A 24856-nucleotide genomic window follows, 5' to 3' on the forward strand; every position below is an offset into this window, starting at 1 on the left:
TTAGGAAAGAACTTGACATTGTCGGCATCCAGGAATGCATTAGCAGAGCTAATCTCAGGTGGTATGGTCACTTAAACAGAATGGGCGAGGAAAGATTAGCAAAACAAGTGTTCTCTGCCAGGTTAGCAGGAAAACAAAGATATAGGTGGATTGATACGGTGCAATGTGCCTTAGATGATAGAAATATAAGATCTGATAATGATAATATTGGAGTCTTGACAAGTGACAGACTGATTTGGAGGAAAATTGTAGATAGGAAGTTAGTAATGATGTAAATTTTTCATGTAGTAGTATCATATCCTGTACATCCCTTCAGGGTACATGTCAGGTGATGATGATGATGACTAATTTCTTTCTTATTCCGTATAAATTTATTACTAATTCTGTTGTATATTTCCAAATTTAATTTCTCATCTGCACAAGAAATTGTGACTAAATAGCTGATATATTTTAATTGTTCTATAGGTTCACCATTCAGGATACAGTTGATGTTTTCACTGTGTCTACCTATTTTCATTGTCTTTGTATTTTTATTGCTGATTTTCATACCAAATTTACTACAACAGTTATTTCAATTTAGTCAGGAAATCTTGAAGACTTGTACTGAATTTATTCACAAGCCAGCCTTGGTTGGCCGATTGGTTAGCATGTATCCACCCTCCAGCCGAAAGGCTGCAGGTTTGAATCTGCCATGGGCATGGATGTTCGCGATTTTCTCTGAAAATACTAGTGGTGGTGGCCAGTAGATGATGATGATGATGATGGTAGTTGCAGTTAGCTGTATTTTTTGGACTGAGTGGTGGAAACGGAGTTGTGGAGTAGGTGCCCTCCCTTGATGAGTCTTTGGAGGTGTTACATAATAATAACACTATCTGCATAAATTAAACAGCTAAGATTAACATCGCCAATTTTGATATCAGATTTAATACTACTTTTCTTCATAACGTGATCCATACAGATAATAGCGGAAATAATGTGCAATTTTATCACATACCTGATTTAACTTCAAACCATCATCCTGTACCTCTTTCACTTCTAACTGCTGACTTATAGCTTAAATAGAGACTACGTACTGCTCGATATAATGTTCCATTTATACCATATAACTGTAGTGTTTTGAAGAGCATTCACCATATAACTGTAGTGTTTTGAAGAACACATTGTCATATGCCTTTTTCAGATCAACAAAACCTGAATAAAAATCCCTGTTATATTCTCAAGATTTCTCAACAATTTGCTTTAAAGTGAAAATTTGATCCTGACAACCTATATTTGGTCTGAATCCAGCTTGTTCTTCACCAAGCTTCCTTTCCACAATTGTTCTTAGCCATTTCTCAAATATGCTTGCATAAATCCTACCAGGAACACTCAGTAGGGGAAATACCTCTGTAATTCTTAAATTGTTTTATTTCCCATTATATAGATGGGTACTATGCGAGTTATGCTCCAATCATCCAGAATTCGACACTTTGAAGAACTTCTGAAATATGCACATAAAATTTTTATACCTCCATATTTGAAAATATCTGGGAAGTTTTCTACCACCAGCTGACAGTGCTCATTTCATTTAGCAGCTCTTTCAAAGTAATTACTCCAGACATCTAGAATATCTTTATCTTCAGTTTTCATGTCACCTTTATCATCTCTGATTCCTTTTACAGTACCTTTTTCCTTTTACAGTAGCTTTTTTTCTATAGTTTACAGAATATTTTGCCACCATTTTCCATGTTCTTACGAAGGTCTTCCCATGACTTTTGTTTAGTTAGTTTTACACAGTGCTTTGCTTTCTTACATTTTTCACTGTATTCTCTAAGAGCACAAGCTGACTCACTTGCCAAGTGTTCTTTCCATATGCTTTCCTTTCCTTGACCGCTTCTTTAACATCCTGAGTCCATCATGGTGTTCTGATTTTTCTATCCTTACAGACAACCACATGCCTCTCTGCCTGAATCAGTCAATGTTTTCTTCAGGGTTTGCCACTGAATCTCCAAGGTTTGGGTCTTGTTTTCAAACTCTTCATTTATCAGGACATGCTTAAGGGTCAAAGGTGTATCGTTGGGAGGAGACCTCCACATAGGCATTTAAGGAATGTGGAGAACCTACCAGGACTTCTGACCTAATGTCCAATCTTCACTTTCTCGTGCACCCTGTTGGGTATCTACCCAGATACTGAATGAATGAGGATGGGCTGACAATTTGGGATTTAGCTGACAAAACTCTGTTCTTATCAACTTAAACCACAATGATACAACATGACAGAATTTCATGCCAGCTGGGGTGTCATCCAGTTAAACAAAGCCCCCATTGTTTCATCAGTCAACCAAGGTGAACAGCAGAAAGTCAGCTACTGGAACAGAGTTCAAGATTGGTATTATCAACATAAGAAGCCTGAATGGCAAAGAAATTGAACTAGCAGAAGAATTGGACAGGTACCAGATCAACATAATAAGCATGACTGAAACAAAGAAGACAAAAACAGGTGAGATGTTTCTAAGTGACAAATACAAAATGTTATATTCTGGCAATAACAATCAGGAAAAAGAGGGAGGAGCCATAGTATTCAATACTAAATATGAGATAGTTTCTTGAATGGCAAGCAATATCTTGTAGAGTGATATGGGCAAATATTAGAATGGGGAACTGGACATTGAGACTTGTGTTTATAGTCCCACAAAGGTTCTACCAAGGAAGAAATGGAGGAATCTATTTAATGAGGCATTAGAGAAGGCAGCTTGCTGAAGAAAAATGAAAAGAAAGTTGGTCCTTGTTGGAGATCTAAACAGCAGAGTAGGAAACAATTACCAGACATATAGAAATGTTTGGGGAAAATTTGGAGAAAAGCACAAAGCTAATAATAATGGTAAATTCTTGCTGGATTTCTGTTCAGGTCATGGACAAGTTATTACTAACACCACATTCCAACATCAAAACGTGCATAAATTCAAATAGAGAGAAGATGCAAGAAATCAGACAAGTCTCACTGACTATGTTATTGTCAACAGTGATGTTTTCCCACTGGTTCAGAACACAAGCGTATACAGAGGATTTGAAACAAGAAGTGATCACTATTTAGTTTTGAGCAGGATAAGATTGAATTTCATATTGAAAACAAGAGTGTGTAAGAAGGTTTTAAAACAAATCAAGGTTGAGCAGCTTTCAGAGGTGAACTGTAGATTCAAATACAGAAACTTTAATAATAATTATTTTTAAACCTTTCTTATATGTTGTTCTTTCTAAATATGAAATTCATTTTCATCCCAGTTAATTTTAAGTAAGAGGTTATGAAATTGGAAGGAATCATCACTTAGTTGTATGATCCCTTTCAATTTCAAATCCTCTGTATGCTGACCCAGCAGGAAGCTAACTCTACAACAATAACATAGTCAATGACAGATTTTTTTTTTATTTCTTTTGTCTTCTCTCTCCACATGAACTTGTGTATATCTTTATGTTGGTACATGGTGTTAGTGATGACTAGTCCATATACTGAACAGAAATCTAACAGGTACTTACACCATTATTATCAGACTTGTCCTTTTCTTTAAATTTTCCCCAGACTCTTCTATATGCTTGATGAAGTTCATTTCCAACTTTGCTGTTTAGATACTAAAAAAAAACAACAACAAAAAAAACCCAGCTTTTCCTTTTTTATTAATGTCAGCTGCCTTTTCTAATGACTTGAAAAATCTTCTACTTCTTCCTTAGAAGAACCTTCTGTGAGACCACAGACACAAATAAGTTAGTTTCATGCATTCTACCATTTTGAAGTTTGCTCACATAACCCTAATTGAAATTGACTTCCAATTAAGAAGTTTGTCATGTTTGGTTTTGAATGCTATCGCTACTCCTTCCTTTCTTGATCATTACTGTTCAAATGTAATGTTCTACATTATTTAATAAGATCTCACTGTTTTAGTCTTCATTGTCTAAATAACACCAATTATGCCTATGTGGTACTTTTTCCAGTTTGTCTGCAAGTTCAATTTCCTTCCATTGATATTCCTTATGTTGATTGTTCCTAGCTTCAATTCTGCTAATGTTGTGTTTGTTCTGGTAGCTGACTTCTTGCTGTTTGGTTCCCAGATAAAAACAGCAGGGGGGACTTGCTTAACCAGATGACATCCCAGCTGGCATGAAATCTCATGTTTGTTTCTGGTTTAAATAACCAGAGTACAATTTGGTCAGCTAAGTTCCAAATTGCTAGTTTATCTTCGTTTATTCAGTATCCAGTGAATACCTACTAATGGGAAGAATCATGTGAATACAAGGATTGAACTTTATGTGAGAAGTCCCGGTCAGGTCTCTGCATCCCTTAAAGTCTATGTGGAGGTTTTCTTTCAGTTATTTGGCTTTGATCTTTAAGAACCCTTAGGAATAAGTATAATTTATCATGCTATATGCTTTCCTTCTCTCTTTTTATACTCCAAAGGAAGCAGCAGAACTTGTTTAGTCTTAACTTTTGGTAACTGATCTCTAGTGTTTTTCAGGTGAGAAGGCAAAAGTTTGGGAAACAACTAAGATCGACTTGTGTTCCAAATTCTAACTAGTATTATCATGTAAGTTGCTAGTTGCTTTTTCAAGCATGAGGGGTTAAAAAACCATGTTTCTTTTAGAAGAAGAAGCACTACTTACTTGGACTAACTCAGAAATTACCTGAAAAAAAAATAAGGCCTAAGAAAAATAAAAGCTCCCATTTGAATAGAATCAAACTTTTGTTTCTTCTGGCATTGTAAATACCACTAGGATATGCAGGAACCATTATTGATGTATGCCATACATACATACAGGGTGTTCGGGATAAATTTGACAGTTTCGTAAGGAAAAAGAAAATCTTCTTTGTATCTATTAAATTTAATGAATTGACAAAAAAACATTACAGGCAGAGTTAATTACAATACTATCAACAAGATTTACTCAAAATAACCACCATTAGCATCGATCACAGCTTCAATTCTGCTTCGGAACCTCGAACAAGCTGATGCTACAGTCTCCCTGGGAAGGGCCGCAAAAACTGTTATAATTTTATCCATTAACTGGGCTTTTGTATTACTGGAAGTGCGATTGGTGTCTTTTTCAACTGCGCCCCATACAAAATAATCCATGGGGTTAAGGTCTGGGGAGTTTGGAGGCCAAACATTTGGACTGGTGAAGTCGTAGAAAATTTCAGACAACCATTTTTGACTTTTCCCAGAGGTGTGGCAAGGGGCCGAATCCTGCTGCCATACATACGGCCTACCATTGGCTACCCTTGTTATCCAGGGCTTGACTACAGTTAGCAACTCCACGAACAAAGCCCGAATTCCAATGCCAGGGTTCTTCAACACCTGTTCCTGCAGATTTGCGAGGAATTCTGCTGTACGAACGCAATCAGATCGTCTGCTAGGGATCTTTCTTCTTGCTACATCCTCGTAGTCACCATTGCAAGTCACTAGTTCATGCCTGATTGTTTTTACTGTATTCAGGGAGCATTGGGCAGCAGTCGTAATATCCTTATTTTGATGGCGGGCACGAATCATCATGATACAAGTTATTCTCTTCCATGATTCAGGTGGGTTCCAGCTATCCATCCTTTCTGACATCTTGTATATGAATGAAGAAGGGTCCAAACTTTTAAATGAAGAGAAGTGTGTGTTAATACATGTAACTTACGGAAAAATATAATTAATTATAAATATGTCAAATTTATCCCGAACACCCTGTATGTTGAATTATGCATAACAAATTTTTGGAGCTACAATTGTGACCTGAACTTTAAAGAATGAAATTAATTGAATTTCATTTGATAAAATATCATCATCATCATCAAATTCCTGATATATACCCTCAAGAGGTATACAGGATATGATAGTACTACATAAAAATTTACATCATTAATAACTTCCTATCTACAATTTTCCTCCAAATCATTCTGTTACCTGTCAAGACCCCAACATTATCAAATCTTATATTTCTATCTTCTAAGGCACTTTTTACTGTCTCAATCCACGATATCTTGGTCTTCCTCTGGGTCTTTTTCCTGCCAACCTGGCAGAGAACACTTGTTTTGCTAATCTTTCCTCGCCCATTCTATTTAAGTGACCATACCACCTGAGATTAGCTCTGCTAACACATTCCTGGATGCTGACAGTGGCAAGTTCTTTCTTAATATCCTCGTTTTAATATAATATTGCCACTGATACCATCTGTTCATGCCCATAATCTTTCTCAGGACTCTCATATCTGCAGTCTCCAGTCTTTGGTCAAGTGTTTTACTTCTGACCCAGCTCAGATTCATAAGTTAAAATTGGCTTGAATACTGTCTTGTATACAGCTAATTTAGGGATTTGGCTAATATCTCTCCTATTCCATATAAATTTATTCAGTTGACTGCCTACCATACCAACTTTGTTGATTCTGTTGTCTATTTCCATATTTAATTCACCAACTTCACTAAAAATTGTGCATAACTAGCTGAAATGTTTTACTTGTTCAATAGGTTCTCCATTCACAAATTTTCCATTCAATGTTTATATTTTCAATGCTTCTGCCTATTTTCATTGTCTTTGTCTTGTTATTGCTGACCTTCATACCATATCTATTACAACAGTTATTCAATTTAGTCAGGGAATCTTGCAGACTTGTAGCAGATTTATTTAGAAGTATAATATCATCTGCATAAAGCAAAGAGATGACATTAACATCTCCAATTTTGATATTTAATATCACTTAACTTCATAATGTGATCCATACAGATAATGAATAACAGAAGGGATAATGTACATCCTTGTCTCACACCAGATTTAACATTAAACCATCTTCCTGAACTTCCAATTCTAACTGCTGACTTACAACTCAAATACAGACAAAGTACTGCTTGATATAATGTCCCATTGACACCATATAACTGTAGCGTTTTGAATAGCTTCTCTCTTGGCACCTTGTCATATGACTTTTCCAGATCTACAAAACTTAAATCCAGATCTTTGTTATATTCCCATGATTTCTCAACTATCTGTCGTAAAGTGAAAATCTGATCCTGATAAACTCTATTTGGCCTGAATCCAGCTTGTTCTTCACAATCCCTGTCAACCATTTCTCAAGTATACTTGCATATATCTTACCAGGAACACTCAGTACAGAAATACCTCTGTAATTCTCACATTCATTTTTGTTTCCCTTTTTATATATGGGCACTATGAGAGCCCTACTCCAATCATCTGGAATTCGTCCCTCTGTCCAGGCCTTCTGAACTATGCAGTGCAGCCACTGTAAGACTTTATACCTCTATACTTGAGCATTTCTGGTCGAATATCATCTACTCCTGCTGCCTTTCCACATTTCAGGCTTTCAATGGTTTTTTCTACTTCAAGTATGGATATGTATTTCTGATTGCATGCCTAGTCAGTGTTTTTTACCACCGTGCTGTCATCACTGCTTGTTTCATTTAGCAATTTTTCGAAGTAATTACTCCATACTTCAATGATATCTTTTTCTCCTGATTTCATGTCGCCTTTATCATATCTAACTCCTTTTACAGCACTCTTTCCTCCATTCCTAAGCTGCTTCAACAACCTGAATATTTTGCCACCTTCTCTAAGAGCACAAGCTGACTTATTTTCCAGGAACTTTTGATATGCTTTCTTCTGTTCTTTAACTCTTTAACTTCCTGTGTCCACCATGGAGTTCTGATTTCTCTATCCTTCACACAACCTCACCACATGCCTCTCTGGCAGAATCAATCAATGTTTTCTTCAGAGTTTGCCACTGAATCTCCAAGGTTTGATTCCTGTTCTCAAACTCTTTCATTTTCTTTTAATAATCTTTCTGTATTTTAGTCTACAGTTCACATCTGAGAGCTGCTCAACTTTTATTCTCTTTAAAACTTTCTTACATGTTATTCTTTTGAATATGAAATTCAATTTTATCCTGCTGAAGACTAAAAATGGTGATTACTTCCAATTTGAAATCCTCTGTACACTCTGGTGTCCTGCACCAGTGAGAAAACATAACTATCAACAATAACATAGTCAATGAGACTTTTCTTATTCCTTGTCTCTTCTCTCCAGGTGAACTTGTACACATTTTTATGTAGGAACATGATGTTAGTAATAACCAGTCCATGTTCTGAGCAGAAATCCAACAGGTATTTGCCATTATTATTAGCTTTGCTCTTTTCTCCAAATTTTCCCAAAATATTTTTGCATGTCTGACAATCATTTCCTACTCTGCTATTTAGATCCCCAACAAGGACCAACTATTCCTTTTTCTTTGTGTCAGTTGCTTTCTCTAAAACCTCAAAAAATTCCTCCACTTCTACCTTAGTAGAACCTTCTGTGGGACCATAGACACAAGTAAGTCTCATTATCCAGTTACCCATTCTGATATTTGCCCACATCACTCTACTTGAGATTGCATGCCATTCAAGAAGATTTGCCTCATATTTTGTGTCGAACACTATGGCTACTCCTTGTTTTCCTTGACTGTCATTGCCTGAGTATAACATTTTGTATTTATTGCTCAGAAAGATCTTACCAGTTTTTGCCTTTTTTGTTTCAGTCATTCCTATTATGTCGATCTGGTACTTATCTAATTCCTCAGCTAGCTCCATTTCTTTGCTATTCAGGCTTCTTATGTTGATAGTACCAATCTCGAACTCTGGTGATATTGAGTAGAGATATGTTTTAGGATTTTTTCCAGTAGCTAACTTTTCGCTGTTTGCCCTGGTTTCCTGGCAAAAACAACAGGTTCCTTGTTTAACCGGGCAACGTCCCAGCTGGCATGAAATTCTGTCATGTTGTACCATCATTTTTTTATTTTGGTTTAAGCCAATAAAGAATACAATTTGATCGACTAAATACCAAATTGCCAGCCCATCCTTGTTCGTTCAGTATTCAGGAGATAACTAACAGGGTGCACCACGAGGAGGTGAGGATTGGACATTAGGTCAGAAGCCCTGATCAGTTCTCTGCATTCCTTTAAAGGCTACGTGGAGGTCTCCTCTCAGTTATATAGCTTTGAAACATGGAAGTAATTCGGGAAAGGGAATACCGTCTGTTTATGATCAGTCATAAAAATTGCCTGCAAGCCGATTACAACAACGGGCAGCATATTCTTACTAATTGAATGAGATTCAAAGTGGACAAATGTTTTTTTTTTTTTTTTTGTGGGGGGAAGAGCCAAACCAATTATTATTGAAATCTAAACTAGGATTTCAAAGTTCTATGGAGTGAGTGCTGAATTTCTAGAGTATTTCTATTAATTTCAGATTGATTCATATACATTAAGTCAGCAAAGAACATTCTTTCAAGTGGCACATAAGCAAACATATCAAATCTAAGTCTTAAAAATTATAATAAACAAGGTCCCTAATTGCAAGTAAGAAATAGATTAATATCAGAAAAAATATTAATTATTTGCATTATAAAATAATTTCTGTAAGTTAATTTTTTAAAAAAATAAATAACCATTAATCATATGCAAAACATATACATTTTATGACAATTCTACAAAAAATATATAGCAAACCTGCACACGAGATTGTCCAAGAAACTTTTGAAATTCATATTTCAATTGAAAATAGAGTTCTGAATCAGCTCTGTTCCTCTCATCAGTTTTATTTTCATTTGCCTTGTTTGCATTACGGACATTTCCAATCTGATTAAGATATATTTCCAAGAGCCAAAATACAATCATAGTTATTTGGGTTTTATCTTGTGGTTTTAATCCTTCAAGTTTCTTGAGGAGAAAAATTTTAAGTGCATCTTCTTGTTCTTCTTGTAAAAATTTCAAGGTAACCTCTTCAAAAGACTTGTGAGTTAAGGCAAACAGTTTTGCACTTTCTTCATATCTGAAATTAGTGCAATGAATTATAATTAAGTGTAATTATCAAATTTAATTTTAATCCTTTTTTGACTTTAAAATCATGTCACTATTCTCATGTAATAATTATTTCACTATTAAATGATCAATTTAAATTTAATTATTTAAAAAATTTTAATTTTGATTAAAATTAAGAATAAAAATTTTAAATAACATATACTTTAGTCTACATATAATGAAGCCCAGGAGTCTGTTACCAATCCTTTCTGCCTCGAGTCAATGACTTTCTTTTGATGACTGCTAATCTTATCAATAGTTCTGTGGATGATCATACACTCCAGAGTTTCCCAAACTGCGTTCCACGGAAAGTGAATAAGTGTTCCGTGATGTCAGTGACCAAGCCGTGTATTTTTAAATAATTTGAGAAAGGGAATACTGTCTGTTTATGACAGTCATAAAAATTGCCTGCAAGCCAATTACAATGGGTGGCATATCCTCTGTTCTCAAAACTTAACGAAATAACATCTGTGTTGCAAATGTCAGTGACCAAGCTGCATATTTTTAAACATGGACATATTCATGAATTATTGTTAATTTTCACACATCGAAATCTTTCAACATTTGGGAAAGGGAATACAGCTGTTTATGACTGGTCAGAAAAATTGCTTGCAAGGCAATTACAACAATGGGCACTGTATCCTCTGTTCTCAAAACTGAACGAAATAACATCTGTGTTGTAAATGTTAGTGACCAATCAGCAAGGACATATAAAGAAAATTTTTCCACTGAAATTGAAGATCAAGGTAGTCTGTATCCGATTCTCAAATCTAGTAATACTGAATACTTTTTTCGCAAGTTCGTATTGTAGGGTGAAAGTGCTTGTTTCGAAACCTTAGTGCCGTGATTTTTTAAAAGTAATAGGCCTATAGATTTAAATTTTAATAAGAATAAGAGACAAGGGACTTGGTTTAATTTTGGTGTTAAGAAATCTCTTATTGAAGGTGTTTGTGACGCAAGAGATAGTGATTCATCCACCTCCAGCCTACAAAGCGATCTCCAGGATGTACAAAAGGAGGGGAAAACTAGCAGTACACAGGAGGAAAAGTCTGCATTCACTCGTAAGTACTTATAATAATATTATAAATTTTTGGTGATCAGAATGGGATATGTCAATGAAAATCAGCACAAATTAATTTAATGATGTTGGCCTGAGGAAACTATAATATGCTATAAGATTTCATTAGTCCAGTGATTGATAATTGATTTAAATGTAATTTTATATTTGTCAACATGTCACACAGTATACATAGGTGTACCAATACTCTTCTTTATGATTATGCCATAATTAATTATAAATTAATACATTACAAAATAACCAAGGTGTTCTGTGAAAATTTCAGGATTTGTGAAGTGTTCGTCGAAGGAAAAATCTGGGAAACGCTGATATACTCAATCCTCTATTTCACAAACTTTTCAGTGCTCCAATATTCAAAGTTTCAAACTATATGAAACTGGTATGATGCCTGCCACATCGTATTTTCCCTGTGCTGTGTCATCCATATCTCCTTTATAACTCCTAATGGAATATATGATAATACCCAGATATTCAGATGATTAGATATCTTTTTATAGAATTACCACTTATGTCCTTTACAGAGAGTCATTAATACATTATATCTACAACTACCACTGCAATCAAATAAGACTGGCATTCAGCTGTTCTTCTTCTTCTGTTGCAACATTCTTGAACTGCTTTTTACTTTATGCAAATTCTTAATCTGCTCTACCTTATTTTGTAAATGGTATACCAAAAAATTCCCTAAAAAAAAATCTGTGATGTAGAAGACAGCAATTTGGATCTAGTTCTTTTACTAATTCTGCTCTCACTGCATATGTTTATACTTTTATTCTATAAGTATTTTCATTCACCCTGTTCAACCAAACCAGAATCCATGATTCCTCCACTTTTCTCTAAACCCATAAATACACAAGCAGCAAGTCAGCATTCATATACAGTCCAATTTCAAACCTGCTAAAGCTTTTAGCTTTTGTTACTTTCATTCTTTTCTCTACCTCTATTATTTCTACTCAGATTTTTCAAGATTACAATTAACAAATATTTAAGAAAAACATTAATAAATGCTTCACCCCCCCACACCCACTCCATTCTCTAATGAAAAGTTTACTACCTTTTTATGTGGTGCGATATATATAGATAAAACCTAAACATTTAACTTTCCAGAATGACTTTTCACACTAACCTGCCATAATCTTGATATAAACCATAAATTAGTATTTCAGTCCATTTTAAAAGGCATTCCAAAATGGTTTTGTTTCCACCATTCTCTCGATCAATGCAGCTTTCTACTTTTTTTTTTTTTTTTTTTAAACCAGCTATTTCATGTCTTTAATCAGTAGGGTAGTGGTCTTACACCATTTAAAATTTCAGAAATATCCATGCCATAGTGGGATTTGCACCTACAGCTGTCTGGAGAGTGGTCATCATTCAACTGGTCAACCAGGCTGGCTTTTAGAGGATCTGAAATATTCGAAAACAATCTATGTAACAACATATTAAAACAGAATATTGAAACTTACTGTTTTCTGTTGAACAAATCTTGAGCTTGACAAGAGTGTACTTTATCCAACTTTAGTGGTTCATTCTGTATTTATTAAAACAAACATATAATTAACAGTCTACAAATAAAAATATTACAAGAATTTAAGATTATTAAAAATAATATTTTTTTTAAATAATAATACAGAATCGCTACATACAATGTAGCAATTCTCTATGTGTAAGTTGCTTGTTGAATGTGAAATTATTTAGACTTATAATAACATGTTTGAATGAAAATTAATTTACTAATTTGTAACTTATTTAATTTTGATTTTCTGATGAAAAAATTAAAATGGTCACTGTTGGTAAATGAGGTTTAAAATTCAGGTATTTTCTTATTTTGTGTGTAGTTTTCTTCTCTCCTGAAGAGGACTGTTGGATCAATGGTTAAAAAACAAACTTTTCATATGATAAAGTTACGTATCCATAAAAGTCATGAACTTGTTGGAAGTTTTTTCACTTGGTTATACTATAAAGATACCAAGAAATTATATACTTGGTTTAATCCTTTATTCAAGTGTAAGCAGACAAAGTTTGCGCCTGAGGTATTTAATTTTCAGGACTGGGGCAACTCGTATAAGGAGCTAAGATTTCACATCACTTGCCTCCCACTGAAGAGACCTCAATAAAGGTCGAAACCGGTCTGGATAGTGACCCTTCCCATAATGCATAGCATTGTGCATGTCTGCAAGGAGATGTGCTTTGCATTATGGGATACTAAGGCAAGTGATGTGAAGTCTTAACTTCCTTATAAGAGTTTCCCCAGTCCTGAAAATACTTCAGGTGCAAACTTTGTCTGCTTACACTTGGATAAAAGATTAAACCAAGTATATAATTGTCTGCTTACACTTGGATAAAAGATTAAACCAAGTATATAATTTCTTGGTATCTTTAATTTAAAGTCATGAACTTATTTCTCCACTGTCATAGAAAAATGTAGCAAGATTATGTTAATCATACTAAAAATAAAAATTTATTGTGATGCATAACAAAAAGTGGTGTGTAAAAAAAAAAACTAACCTTACAGTACTTTTTTGCCAACTCATATTCCTCCTTTTCTAAGTATACTTCCCAAATATTCCTAGAAAATAGAGTGAGACTGAGATTAATATTTTTTTCCAGATTACTGATTTATATCGGCATCAATCTGAACACATTTGTAATTGTTTAATACTATTGCCAGTTCTGTGTATCATATGAAATGCTAACCTCAGACAAGGCTATGTTAACAATTAACCTGCCTCAATGTTAAAATGTCTAGATCTGTTTTGTTATATTTCTTAACTAATTTTACTCTTTGTTTACAGTAACATACAAATTCTAGCATAAAATTACTGTATAGAGTACTGCATTTTAACAAATAATAAAACATGGGTATGCAGTGCTTGCATTGCATGCTTAACAGTAAAATCAGCTGGAAGCGCATGGAGCAAGTGTAATTCTTCAAAACTGCTGCTTTATTAATTGGAGGATTCATTATAGGAGCAGAAATCTGGCCTCTCTCAACACGGAATTGAAAATCCAAACCACAGGATCCATTGGGAAAAGGCTAAACTTTTACATAGATCTATATTTAAACATGAACGTTTATACAAAGAAAGTTCTGAAGCCCTACTACACAGACCAAACCTAAACCGCAACGACGTTCTTACTATTCCTAAAGTATGGGAAATTATCATACAAAACTGTGTTAAATAATTAACGTTTTTTTTTTTTTTTACTACTTTAGCACGTTATGCACGTTTTCATGAGATTCTATTGTAATCATGCGCCCTAACTGTATGTTATTCCTAATTTTTGTTTAAATACTGTACTGATGATGTCCTAAGATACTTAGGATGAAATATTTACAATTAAATAATTTTCACTGTGGTTTATACGTGTGTTTCTTCTAATTAGCAAGATACTGTATTTTTTCCCAAAGTCTGAAGGTTTTTCTCAATTTTATGCTCAACAGCACCAATAACCCAACAAAGGTATGGTATTTCTTAAATAATATGCCTTAAAGACAAGAAGTGAGTTACAGAATTGAGGTAGTATTTGGTGAACACATTAGTATGAGTGGTGATAAGTTGAGGAACTGACTGTGTGTGTGTTTACTTATTCGTTTTTTAAAGAATCATATGATTGTCACACAATCATGCAATTAAAAAAAAAATTGCATCACATCTGATGCATAGGATGTGATGCAAAGTGTTGAGAGATATATAACTAATTTAATAAAATAAACATATCTTTTTTCACATCAACAAATATAAATAGAGGATAAGGCAATAAAATTAAAAGTACCTATCTTCTCGAGTAATGCTATACCAAAATACAGTAGTTTCAGCAAAGGCCCAAATCGTGCCTCTAATAGGATCTTTAACAATGCCCAACATTGGTCGATCACCCTGAAAATGAAAGATAACATCCGAGCTTATCTAATAAATCATGCAGCAGTTATAGTTCAGAAAATAAATAATAGTGAATGATTTAGTCTTTTCACTCTTTTCTTTAAAGCAGCCAATTCCGATTTTTTTTTTTTTTGTAAACCAAAGAGTATATATATTCAAAGTATCCTTTCAAGATTACAGTCCAATGAGTACATTTAAATATCGGATAATGAAAGTCATTTTCAAGATACTCACTTGCATAATATTATGCATGTCAGTTTAAAAGCATAAACAATTATTCTTTTCATGTATTGGATGCTTCAGACTTAAAGTCCTTACGACCTCATTTGAAAAAATTCAAATGGATTTTTCCATTATTAAAACAAAGTCAAGTATTTGTTTTAATATTAATATAATATACTCAGAATAGACAAAGGAGGGATTTCAAGGGTAGCTTTGACATGGATCTCAGAAGGAAAAAGGAAAAGAACTAAATTAAATTAGCAGAGAATGACAGAAAAATAAAGAGATAAGTCTTGTTGGGAGAGCTGAGACCAGCAGAATTAGTTGCAAGACATGGTTAAATGGAGAAGACTGATCTTAGCCTTTTGTGCCATGGGCATGAAGAAAGTAGGTAAGTACTATGGATGGGCTAAGGATTAATTAATCCATGATATAGAAATTAAGTCAATGACTTGACTTAATTTCTATAGCAAGAGACCAACATATGATTACTGGAAGCCTGACATGTCTTGAAAACGTATCATCGTAGTTTGTTTCCAGAGTAAGGTTTCTGAGAATATATAGTCACCCCTCAGTACTAATCTACTATGGGCTTATAATCCTATTAAATAATTTTAGATTATTCCGTCCTTACTTAACTATATCATGAATATTTATGAATGATCTTTGGATATTAAATAATTTTGGCCGGCTTGGTTGGCCGAGTGGTTAGCATATCCGCTCTCCAGCCAAAAAGCTGTGGGGTCAAATCCTGCCATGGACATAATGAATGTTCGTGATTGTCTGTGAAAATACTAGTGGTAGTTGCCAGCAGATGGTGTTGGTGTAGATGATGATGGTAGATGTAGTTGGTGGAGACAGAGAGCTGTATAGTAGTTGCCCTCCCTCAATGAGTCTTTGGACTCCCTGGAGGTGTTATGTAATAATAATAATAATGATGATGCATACAATGCTTCACCAATTTTGATATTCAAATTGCCACAGCAATTTGAATGTTTGGCTCCATTTGACTTAATTTCTAAAGCAAGAGATTCCTATAACATAATTAAGAACTTTAAAATCACTCAAAAAGCAGGGAGTATAGGTACTGCAACATACCAAAATACTATTAGAGCTAAATCTAAGAATGTCTCATAAAGTGGTGCAGCAACTGTTCCTGAGCCACAACAAATTGGCAACCTTAAACTGGATACAGCACTGAAAGTGAGCTGAATGATGCTCAATAAATAAATACAACAAAATATATATACACATATGATTGCCAGTTTACCAATAAATTACTGTGATGAAAAAATATGCTATTTAAATTCTTAACTCAAAATTAGTCATTTTAAGTGATTACAATTACATAATATTTCAACAAACTCTCCACCTAACCCACCACACACAATGCTTCCCAACATCCAATTCACAAAAAATCTATTGTCATCCCTTACATCTGGAAGACCTCAGAAAAAATTTCACACACATTCATTTCTTATTTAAAAAATCAACAGACATTCTTTAAACTACACCAAAATTATTTCTTTTAAGGTTACACAGTGGTTCGCATTCACTGTGAAGAATTTATGGAGACAAAAATCATACGTGTTGGAGTAATCACTTCTAATTATGAAAATAACACTCAACGTTTCTCTGAGAAATAACCAGACCGTTATTACAAAGGCAATACTATCGATGTTCTTGATTGGACAGCATATACCCTGAAAAAAAAAACAATTGTATCCAACCAACCACAACACATACCAACTGGTTAACTACAATCTTACAAGCCACATCAAAAAGAAAACAACAGAATTAATGAAATCAGTGATCATGTGGCCAGAGGAAACAATTAAACAGCAATTACTGCATTATGCCTGCACTCCCAGAATTTATGGCCTGCCTAAAATACACAAAACAAACACACCACTATAACTGATAGTTGAAGGAATTGACAGCCCCACTTAGCCAAGAAACTAGCAGCTACACTCAAGGAGTAGGTAGGTCATTCCCTCTACATAAAAAGTTGACATATTAGTCAGCTTTGACATAACTGCCCTTTCACTGATGTCCTGATCAATAACACTATTCTCCTCATACAGAACATATTTCTGCAAGATATCACATGCCCTCTTTACCCACATACAGGGTGTTCGGGATAAATTTGACAGTTTCATAAGGAAAAAGAAAATCTTCTTTGTATCTATTAAATTTAATGAATTGACAAAAAAACATTACAGGCAGAGTTAATTACAATACTATCAACAAGATTTACTCAAAATAACCACCATTAGCATCGATCACAGCTTCAATTCTGCTTCGGAACCTCGAACAAGCTGATGCTACAGTCTCCCTGGGAAGGGCCGCAAAAACTGTTTTAATTTTATCCATTAACTGGGCTTTTGTATTACTGGAAGTGCGATTGGTGTCTTTTTCAACTGCGCCCCATACAAAATAATCCATGAGGTCTGGGGAGTTTGGAGGCCAAACATTTGGACTGGTGAAGTCGTAGAAATTTTCAGACAACCATTTTTGACTTTTCCCAGAGGTGTGGCAAGGGGCCGAATCCTGCTGCCATACATACGGCCTACCATTGGCTACCCTTGTTATCCAGGGCTTGACTACAGTTAGCAACTCCACGAACAAAGCCCGAATTCCAATGCCAGGGTTCTTCAACACCTGTTCCTGCAGATTTGCGAGGAATTCTGCTGTACGAACGCAATCAGATCGTCTGCTAGGGATCTTTCTTCTTGCTACATCCTCGTAGTCACCATTGCAAGTCTCTAGTTCATGCCTGATTGTTTTTACTGTATTCAGGGAGCATTGGGCAGCAGTCGTAATATCCTTATTTTGATGGCGGGCACGAATCATCATGATACAAGTTATTCTCTTCCATGATTCAGGTGGGTTCCAGCTATCCATCCTTTCTGACATCTTGTATATGAATGAAGAAGGGTCCAAACTTTTAAATGAAGAGAAGTGTGTGTTAATACATGTAACTTACGGAAAAATATAATTAATTATAAATATGTCAAATTTATCCCGAACACCCTGTACTTTGCATCAGGTAGTTTGTGTGGCAAAATAATTTCTACCTGCAAAAGGAAAGTAGAGCCATGGGCTCACCACTTTCTCCCCTATAGTTAACTTTTACATGAAAGATTTCAAGTAATAAGTTCTAGATTCAGCAAGTCTAAAGCCCAAAGTCTGGCTCAGATATTATTATTACCAAGACCCCATGGAGTCAAAGACTCACCTAGAAGGTCCTTTTATCATACACACACAGTTCATCATACCGTGCCTTAAACACACTCAAATTCTCTGCAGACACTACACTCTCAGACAAGGCATTCACAACTCTGCATACAAAAAACCTGCTTCTCACTCCCTTCTTATACAACTTCCAGGGATGACCTCTAGTTTTCCCCTGATCTCCCACTGTTTTCTGTAGAACCTCTCCAACATTGATCCTATAACAACCCCTTACTAACTTGTAGGTCTCTATCATATCTCCCCTCTTCCTCCTATCTACTAGACTCTAAATTGTATCTTCTCAACCTTTCCTCATATTCAACGTTCCAGAGGTCAGAAACTACCTAGTCACCTCTGGACCCTTTCCAACATATCTTTGTCCTTTTGAAAACCAGGTGACCAAATCTGTGCACAGTAGTCCATGTGTGACCTAATCAAAGCCTTATACAACAGAACAAGAATCTCCCTACTTCTACAAGTCAGTGTCCTCTGCATCATTCCCAGAAGTTTTTGTGTTGTCCTCACAATTTTGGCAATGCATCCCCTAAATTTTAGATCCTTATCCACTATCATCCTAAGATTTATTTCCTCCACCTCCGATAATATATTCCCACCGAGCATAAAATTGTACATCAAGTCTTTGTTTCCCAAATTTTAAAACCTTACATTTTGCAACATTGAACTTTCATCCCCATTCCCGTGCCCATTCACTCAATTTATTCAAGGTCTTCTTGTAAGACCACAACATCTTCTCTACTCTTCATTAGTTCTTCCCAACTTTGCATCATCTGCAAACAACTGAATATCTCCATCCAAATCTTCGCCAATATCATTAACATACAGTTAAACAGTAATGGCCCTAAAACAGACCCATGAGGATATGTTGATATTTTTGTCATTTGATCCCATGACCGCAAAACATTAAATACATTCCTAAGCCACCTGAACAAACAACGCAAACGTATTCAATTTACCATCGAGATTCAAAACAATAACTCTTCCTTTGTCTTCTCTCAGGCTGCTTTTCCTTCACAGTCTACAGCAAACCTACACACACAGGCCAATACAGCCATCCAACTTGATTTTGGATGATGTGGTCTTTAACAAATGTAACAAAGGCAAGACTGTCATTATTATGGCATTCTGGTAACATCTCTTTCAGAGTAAGTTCTCCATGTACCACTGGTAGTATACAGATAAGCAGTCAAATGAAGGGATATATAGCAATCTAGGCCACATGCAACCACAGGAATATATTTTTTGTTCTGAATCAGAGGATGTTCAAATGCTTATTTCAAAGTAAAGTAATGCATATTTTTTCCTCTCTGTGAGAGGAGAAAAAAAGATCAACCCTGCCTTCTCACATACACACAAAACAGCTCAGTTATGATAGTCTAGAAAATTCATTTCTTGTGTTCCTGGTAGGCTTAGAATCTGAGTTATACTACAAAAAGGTATCACAAAAGGTAAATTCCTGTTTTATAATTTAAATGATTTGGTGATAAGAATTTTTTTTTTTTCATTGTTGCTTTAAAAATAGTATCAATCTGTTATTCTTTCTGAAGAGCTAAAAGATTATGAATTTTGTAAAATGATATTAAGAATTAATTCAGACTTACCTCAATAAACACATCTTCATGAACCAACTGTTTATTCAGCATACAGAATACTTTCAGCCTATAAACATAAAAAAATTATATCAGTTTGTACTTTGATGTGAAAGTCAACAACAGTACTTATTTATTTTCATTCATAACTATATCAAAGAACAGATAAAACAGTCCATTTGTTAAAATAAATCCTGCCATTATGTTAACAAACAGATGAATCTTTCAGGAGAATGGAAAATATATACAAAACACAACTTTTTAAAGTTGCATGAAAAAAGAAACAGACAATATCAATTACTTAAATAAAGAGCAAATAGCCTTCACTTCAACAATGTAACATTATTTAAATTAATTAAGGGGATATTAAATCTCACATTATTTCAAAGCCGAATAAGAAACTCAAAGATAGGAATCAAGGAGTTTCATGCCGAATATAGCAAACTATAAAAGTTTCGGCAGATTGTAGTAAGCTAAAGCACATAGTTCAACACTAGGGCAACTTGTAGCAAAGGTGGGTAAAGTTCTGATCACTATTCTTAGTATTTCCCATAATGTAAAATACATCTCCTAGGAGATGTATGATGTTATACATTATGGTGGAAGGTCACTACCCAGACCGGTTTCGACCTTTATTGAGGTCTCATCAGTGAGTAGGTAGACCTAGATAATACTGAGGTTATAGCGAAGAGAACTTATATACTTTGCTATATGAGTTGTCAAAAAGGTGCACCCACAAATTACTTAAATAAAGAGCCAATAGGCTTCATTTCGGCAATATAACATTATTTAAATTAATTAAGGGAAATAATGTAGGATATTAAATCCCACATTATTTCAAAGCCAAATAAGAAGGCTTTGAAATTTTTCTTATTCGGCTTTGAAATAATGTGGGATTTAATATTCCCTTAATTAATTTAAGACAATATCAATCTTATCAAATATCACAGATGAAATATCAATTATCAATGATAATGTATTACACTGGTTATTGACAAATGAAATGGCAACAATAAGTATATGCAGAAAAATACATTAGATATGGTAGAAGCATGATATATTAATTTCCTAATATGTTCCCTTAAGAGGTGTACAGGATACCATGAATAGCACTACGTGATTAACTTTATATTACTGCTAGATTCTGAGGAGCATATTTTCTTGAAATGAATCTGTTATTTGTCAGAACTCGATACTGTCAGATCTTATTTGTCTTTTAAGGAACTTCTAATTGTATCAATCAATCAATCTACCACTTGTTCTGTCTCCGGATCTTTTTCCTGTCATTAAACATCTGTTCAGCTAATCTTTCTTCTACCATTTTGTGTAACTGACCTTACCAACTCAGAATAGCTCTACTCAAACATTCCCGAACGTTAACAGTGTCAAGTTCCTTATATCTTAATTTTTCATATAATTCTGCCAATTGATGTCACCTGTTCACTCCAGTAATTTTTTTCAAACTCTCATATTAGTCTACAGTAGCTGATCAACTATTTTATTTCTAACCCAACTTTAGATCCAGAAGTTAAAATTGATATTTGAACAAATCATGTGTATAGATAGTTTAGTGTTTTGGCTAATTTCTCTTATAAATTTATTCAACTACCTACCCATCATTCATCTTTGTGTTGTCTACTTCCATGTATAACTTGGCTTCTACACTTAAAAGCTGTGCCAAATTGGTGAAATATTTTATTTGTTCTATAGGCTCTCCCATTCAGGATGCAGCTGATGTTGTTGGTGTTCTTGCTTTTCATAGTATTTGCCTTTTTTTATTGCCGATTTTCATGCCAAATTTGTTACAGCATGCATTCATAGTATTGAGATGACACATTAAATCAACATGGCACCTGCAAAAGCTCAGCTTCAGGTACTTGAAATGTAACTAACCCACTGAGCAAGCCAAAAATCAGAATGAAGTGGTTGCAAACTGTTGAGTAGTGGATTAATTTCTAGTGGATACTCAGAATTTGCATACCAGAATACCTATTATATCAAATATTCTTCTTCATAAGCACCGTTAAAAAAAAAATATTCACGAAAAACACTTCGTTCTATTAATTTTGTCAAGCAGTTGGTGTGTGTTAGTGTCATGTATACATACATACACACAGGCTATTTCAGTTCAATCAAGGATATAATTACCACACATACTTATCAGTGAAAAGATTTCTACAAAATGAATTGCACAACTAACTTAATTTAGAAGTTTGTAATATTTTCATGAATATTAAAGTACATTTAATTATTTCTGTGTACCAATTCAACAGAATTGGGATTCTGTTGAATTGAGAATTACAACAAAGCTGTAATTAGCTGATTGATCAAACTGGCCAAATACATAAAAATAATTTCTATTTGTTATATATAAAAATGCATTTTACCTATCTTCGAAGAGAACTAATGTGTGAAACTCTGTAAGCACCATAGACAGTGGCTTCTTAGAGGAACTAACTTCTTCTGGATATCTGAGAACACGTTAATGGTATTTACACATCAAATAATAATAAATTTGTCTTTTTCCTCTTTAAGAGATGACACGATATTAACAGGGAAAAAAAAAGAAGGAAAAAAAGTTTAATTCTTAATATAAAAAAGAATCCTGATATGAAGTTTGAAACCTTCGAAAATAATTGAAGTACAAAAATCAATTTCCCTTTATAAAATAGCAACTAGAGATAATATACTTTTTTTTTTGAAAAATAGTCTTAACAACTAAGACAAAGAATATATTTGAAAAAAGTTTCAGTACAAATAGGATTAGACCTATTATTAAACTTTTTCTAATAAAGGAAATAAATAAAAACCTATTTTTGTGAATTAATGCATTCAGATAGATCACCTGAATATAAAAAAATACTACATTATGTACTATAAGATACGAAACTAAACAATGGCACAGAATGCAATTATAAGAAGAGTTATGGTCAAGTTAAATAATTCATATTCATTAACTCTAAGCTTTAAAAGTGATATGCATCAGATCCTGCTGATTGTTACTGAATCATATCAGTTTATTCTTACTAAATAGCTTAAGGAAATTACAACGTACAATAGAATATACATTAAAATAAATTTTAATACACTTCCAATATTCTGGCAACGTCACGTTGCCATTATCACAGGAACTTAAATACAAGACACGTGCACGCAAGCACAACACACAGTAAATGAGGAACGAAGCAGAAAGCTATTCTTTCTTCTAAAAGTCCTGATGGTGCCCCCTAGCGGGAAATGTTGGTATTCTTTGCCGATTGGGCTGAAAGTCTTCTGATGTAGGTTTCCCAAATTTGGGGCAGTTTCATGCAACCAAATTTGTTTAGGTTTGGATTGTTTCTTAGGGCTGAGGCTGATTCCATAAATAGCCTTTCGTATTTGAATTTACTACGGTGTATTATTGTGGCTTTCTTCCACCGTATTCTATGGCGGGAATCCAGCGCATGGTCTGCAAGATCAGAGTGGCTGTATTGGTGAAACCGGATGTAGTCCTTGTGTTCTGAAATTCTGATATTAGCTGTACTCGTACTCATAGCCATTGGCTAAGAAAGTGTTGAGAATGTGGTTTAGTACTGTGGTTAAGGCACTGTCATTTGAACAGATAAGTTTAGTCCTGTTGTGTAGTGTCTTAATGACTCCATATTGCTGTGAGGGGGGGGGGGGATTGTTGGTGAATGTATCTGCCTGTATGGGTGGGTTTTCTATAAACTGAGAAAAACCAAGGTTCCATCAGGCTGGCAGATGACTAGTGTGTCTAAGAAAGGAAGGCAGTTGTATTTTACCTCTTCCAGGGTGAACTTGATTCTGGGGTGTTGGTTGTTTAAGTGTGTTAGGAAGGAGAGGAGTGCATCGGAGCCACGTGGCCAAATAACGAACACATTATCAACATAGCGAAGCCAAATGGTTGGTTTTTGTGGGGCAGAGTTTAAGGCTTCCTCTTCAAAAGTCTCCTTATAAAAGTTGGCCAAGGGTGGGGAGAGTGGAGAACCCATGGCTGTCCCCTCTATTTGTTTGTAGAATTTTCCTTGCCAAACAAAATAGCCTGAGTTCATTGTGAACTGAAATAGGACTGTGATATCGGGAGGAAATTTAGCTTGGATTAGCTCTATGGATTCTTTGAGTGGGACATTTGTGAATAGGGAGGAGACATCAAAACTGACCATTATGTCAGCGTGTTTGAGTGTAAGGTTTTCTATGCTGGCTTTGAAGTGGGCTGAGTTTTTTGTGTGAAGGTATGTTGCCAGTATAGTGTGTGAGGCCGTTGGCCAAATGTTTAGCTAGTTTGTATGTGAGAGAATCAATGCCATCCACTATGGGACGTAATGGCACATTTTGCTTATGTATTTTTGGGAGTCCATATATACGGGGGGGGGGGGGGTATGGAGTTAAACGGTTTTAATATTTGTGAGTTGGTGGGATTGTACTCGATAGGGAGGTAAGTAGCTCAATCTAACAATAGAGTATTCAGCTTACCTATGTAATCCTTTTGGTTAAGCAATACTGTGGCATTCCCTTTATCCGCTTTGGTGATTATGATTTCCTTGTTTTTCTTTAATTCTTGCAGAGATTTAATTTCCTTATTGGGCATGTTGGTTTTTGGTGGTTTAGGTTTGGTTAGAACACAAGCTACATCCAGTCTAATATCGTTGGCGATGTGGTTTGGAAGGTGTTGAATCCCACATTCAATTTGTATCATAATGTCTTCAGCAGGTATTCTTCTGGGCGCAATAGAGAAGTTGTGGTCACGTGATTGGTAACATTCATCATATCCTCAAGATACTTTTTTTTACCTAAAAATGCTGAAGGGGCTTAAAAATAACAAATCATGTGACTTCAGTTTTCAGTATATCCAATGAAGTTTATTAGCTGAAAAAATTCTTAGTACAGCCATCAAATCTGTAAATGATTATTGTAAAGTAAATTTTCCAGTTTTATCTTGTCACCTTTTGCACTGGACTATCCATTGTATTGATGTTTAT

General features: G+C 34.7%; 1 protein-coding gene across 2 annotated transcripts in view; it reads right to left on the bottom strand.

Annotated features, from left to right (window-relative positions):
• The window catches only part of dor (vacuolar protein sorting-associated protein 18 dor), a 201594-nt gene that overhangs the window by 88649 nt on the left and 88089 nt on the right, over positions 1-24856 (bottom strand). For both annotated transcript variants that reach the window (XM_090390559.1, XM_090390558.1), the window contains 6 exons: positions 22265-22348; positions 19890-19947; positions 14708-14811; positions 13439-13499; positions 12397-12461; positions 9505-9826 (listed from right to left, as the gene is read on the bottom strand). In XM_090390559.1, coding sequence (XP_090246685.1) covers positions 9505-9826; positions 12397-12461; positions 13439-13499; positions 14708-14811; positions 19890-19947; positions 22265-22348 — 694 coding nt within the window. The remainder of the gene's footprint in view (positions 1-9504; positions 9827-12396; positions 12462-13438; positions 13500-14707; positions 14812-19889; positions 19948-22264; positions 22349-24856) is intronic.

This window comes from Typopeltis vanoorti, chromosome 3 (assembly GCF_054136105.1).
Source record: "Typopeltis vanoorti isolate ZY-2024b chromosome 3, IOZ_Tvanoo_1.0, whole genome shotgun sequence".
NCBI lineage: Eukaryota > Metazoa > Arthropoda > Arachnida > Uropygi > Thelyphonidae > Typopeltis > Typopeltis vanoorti.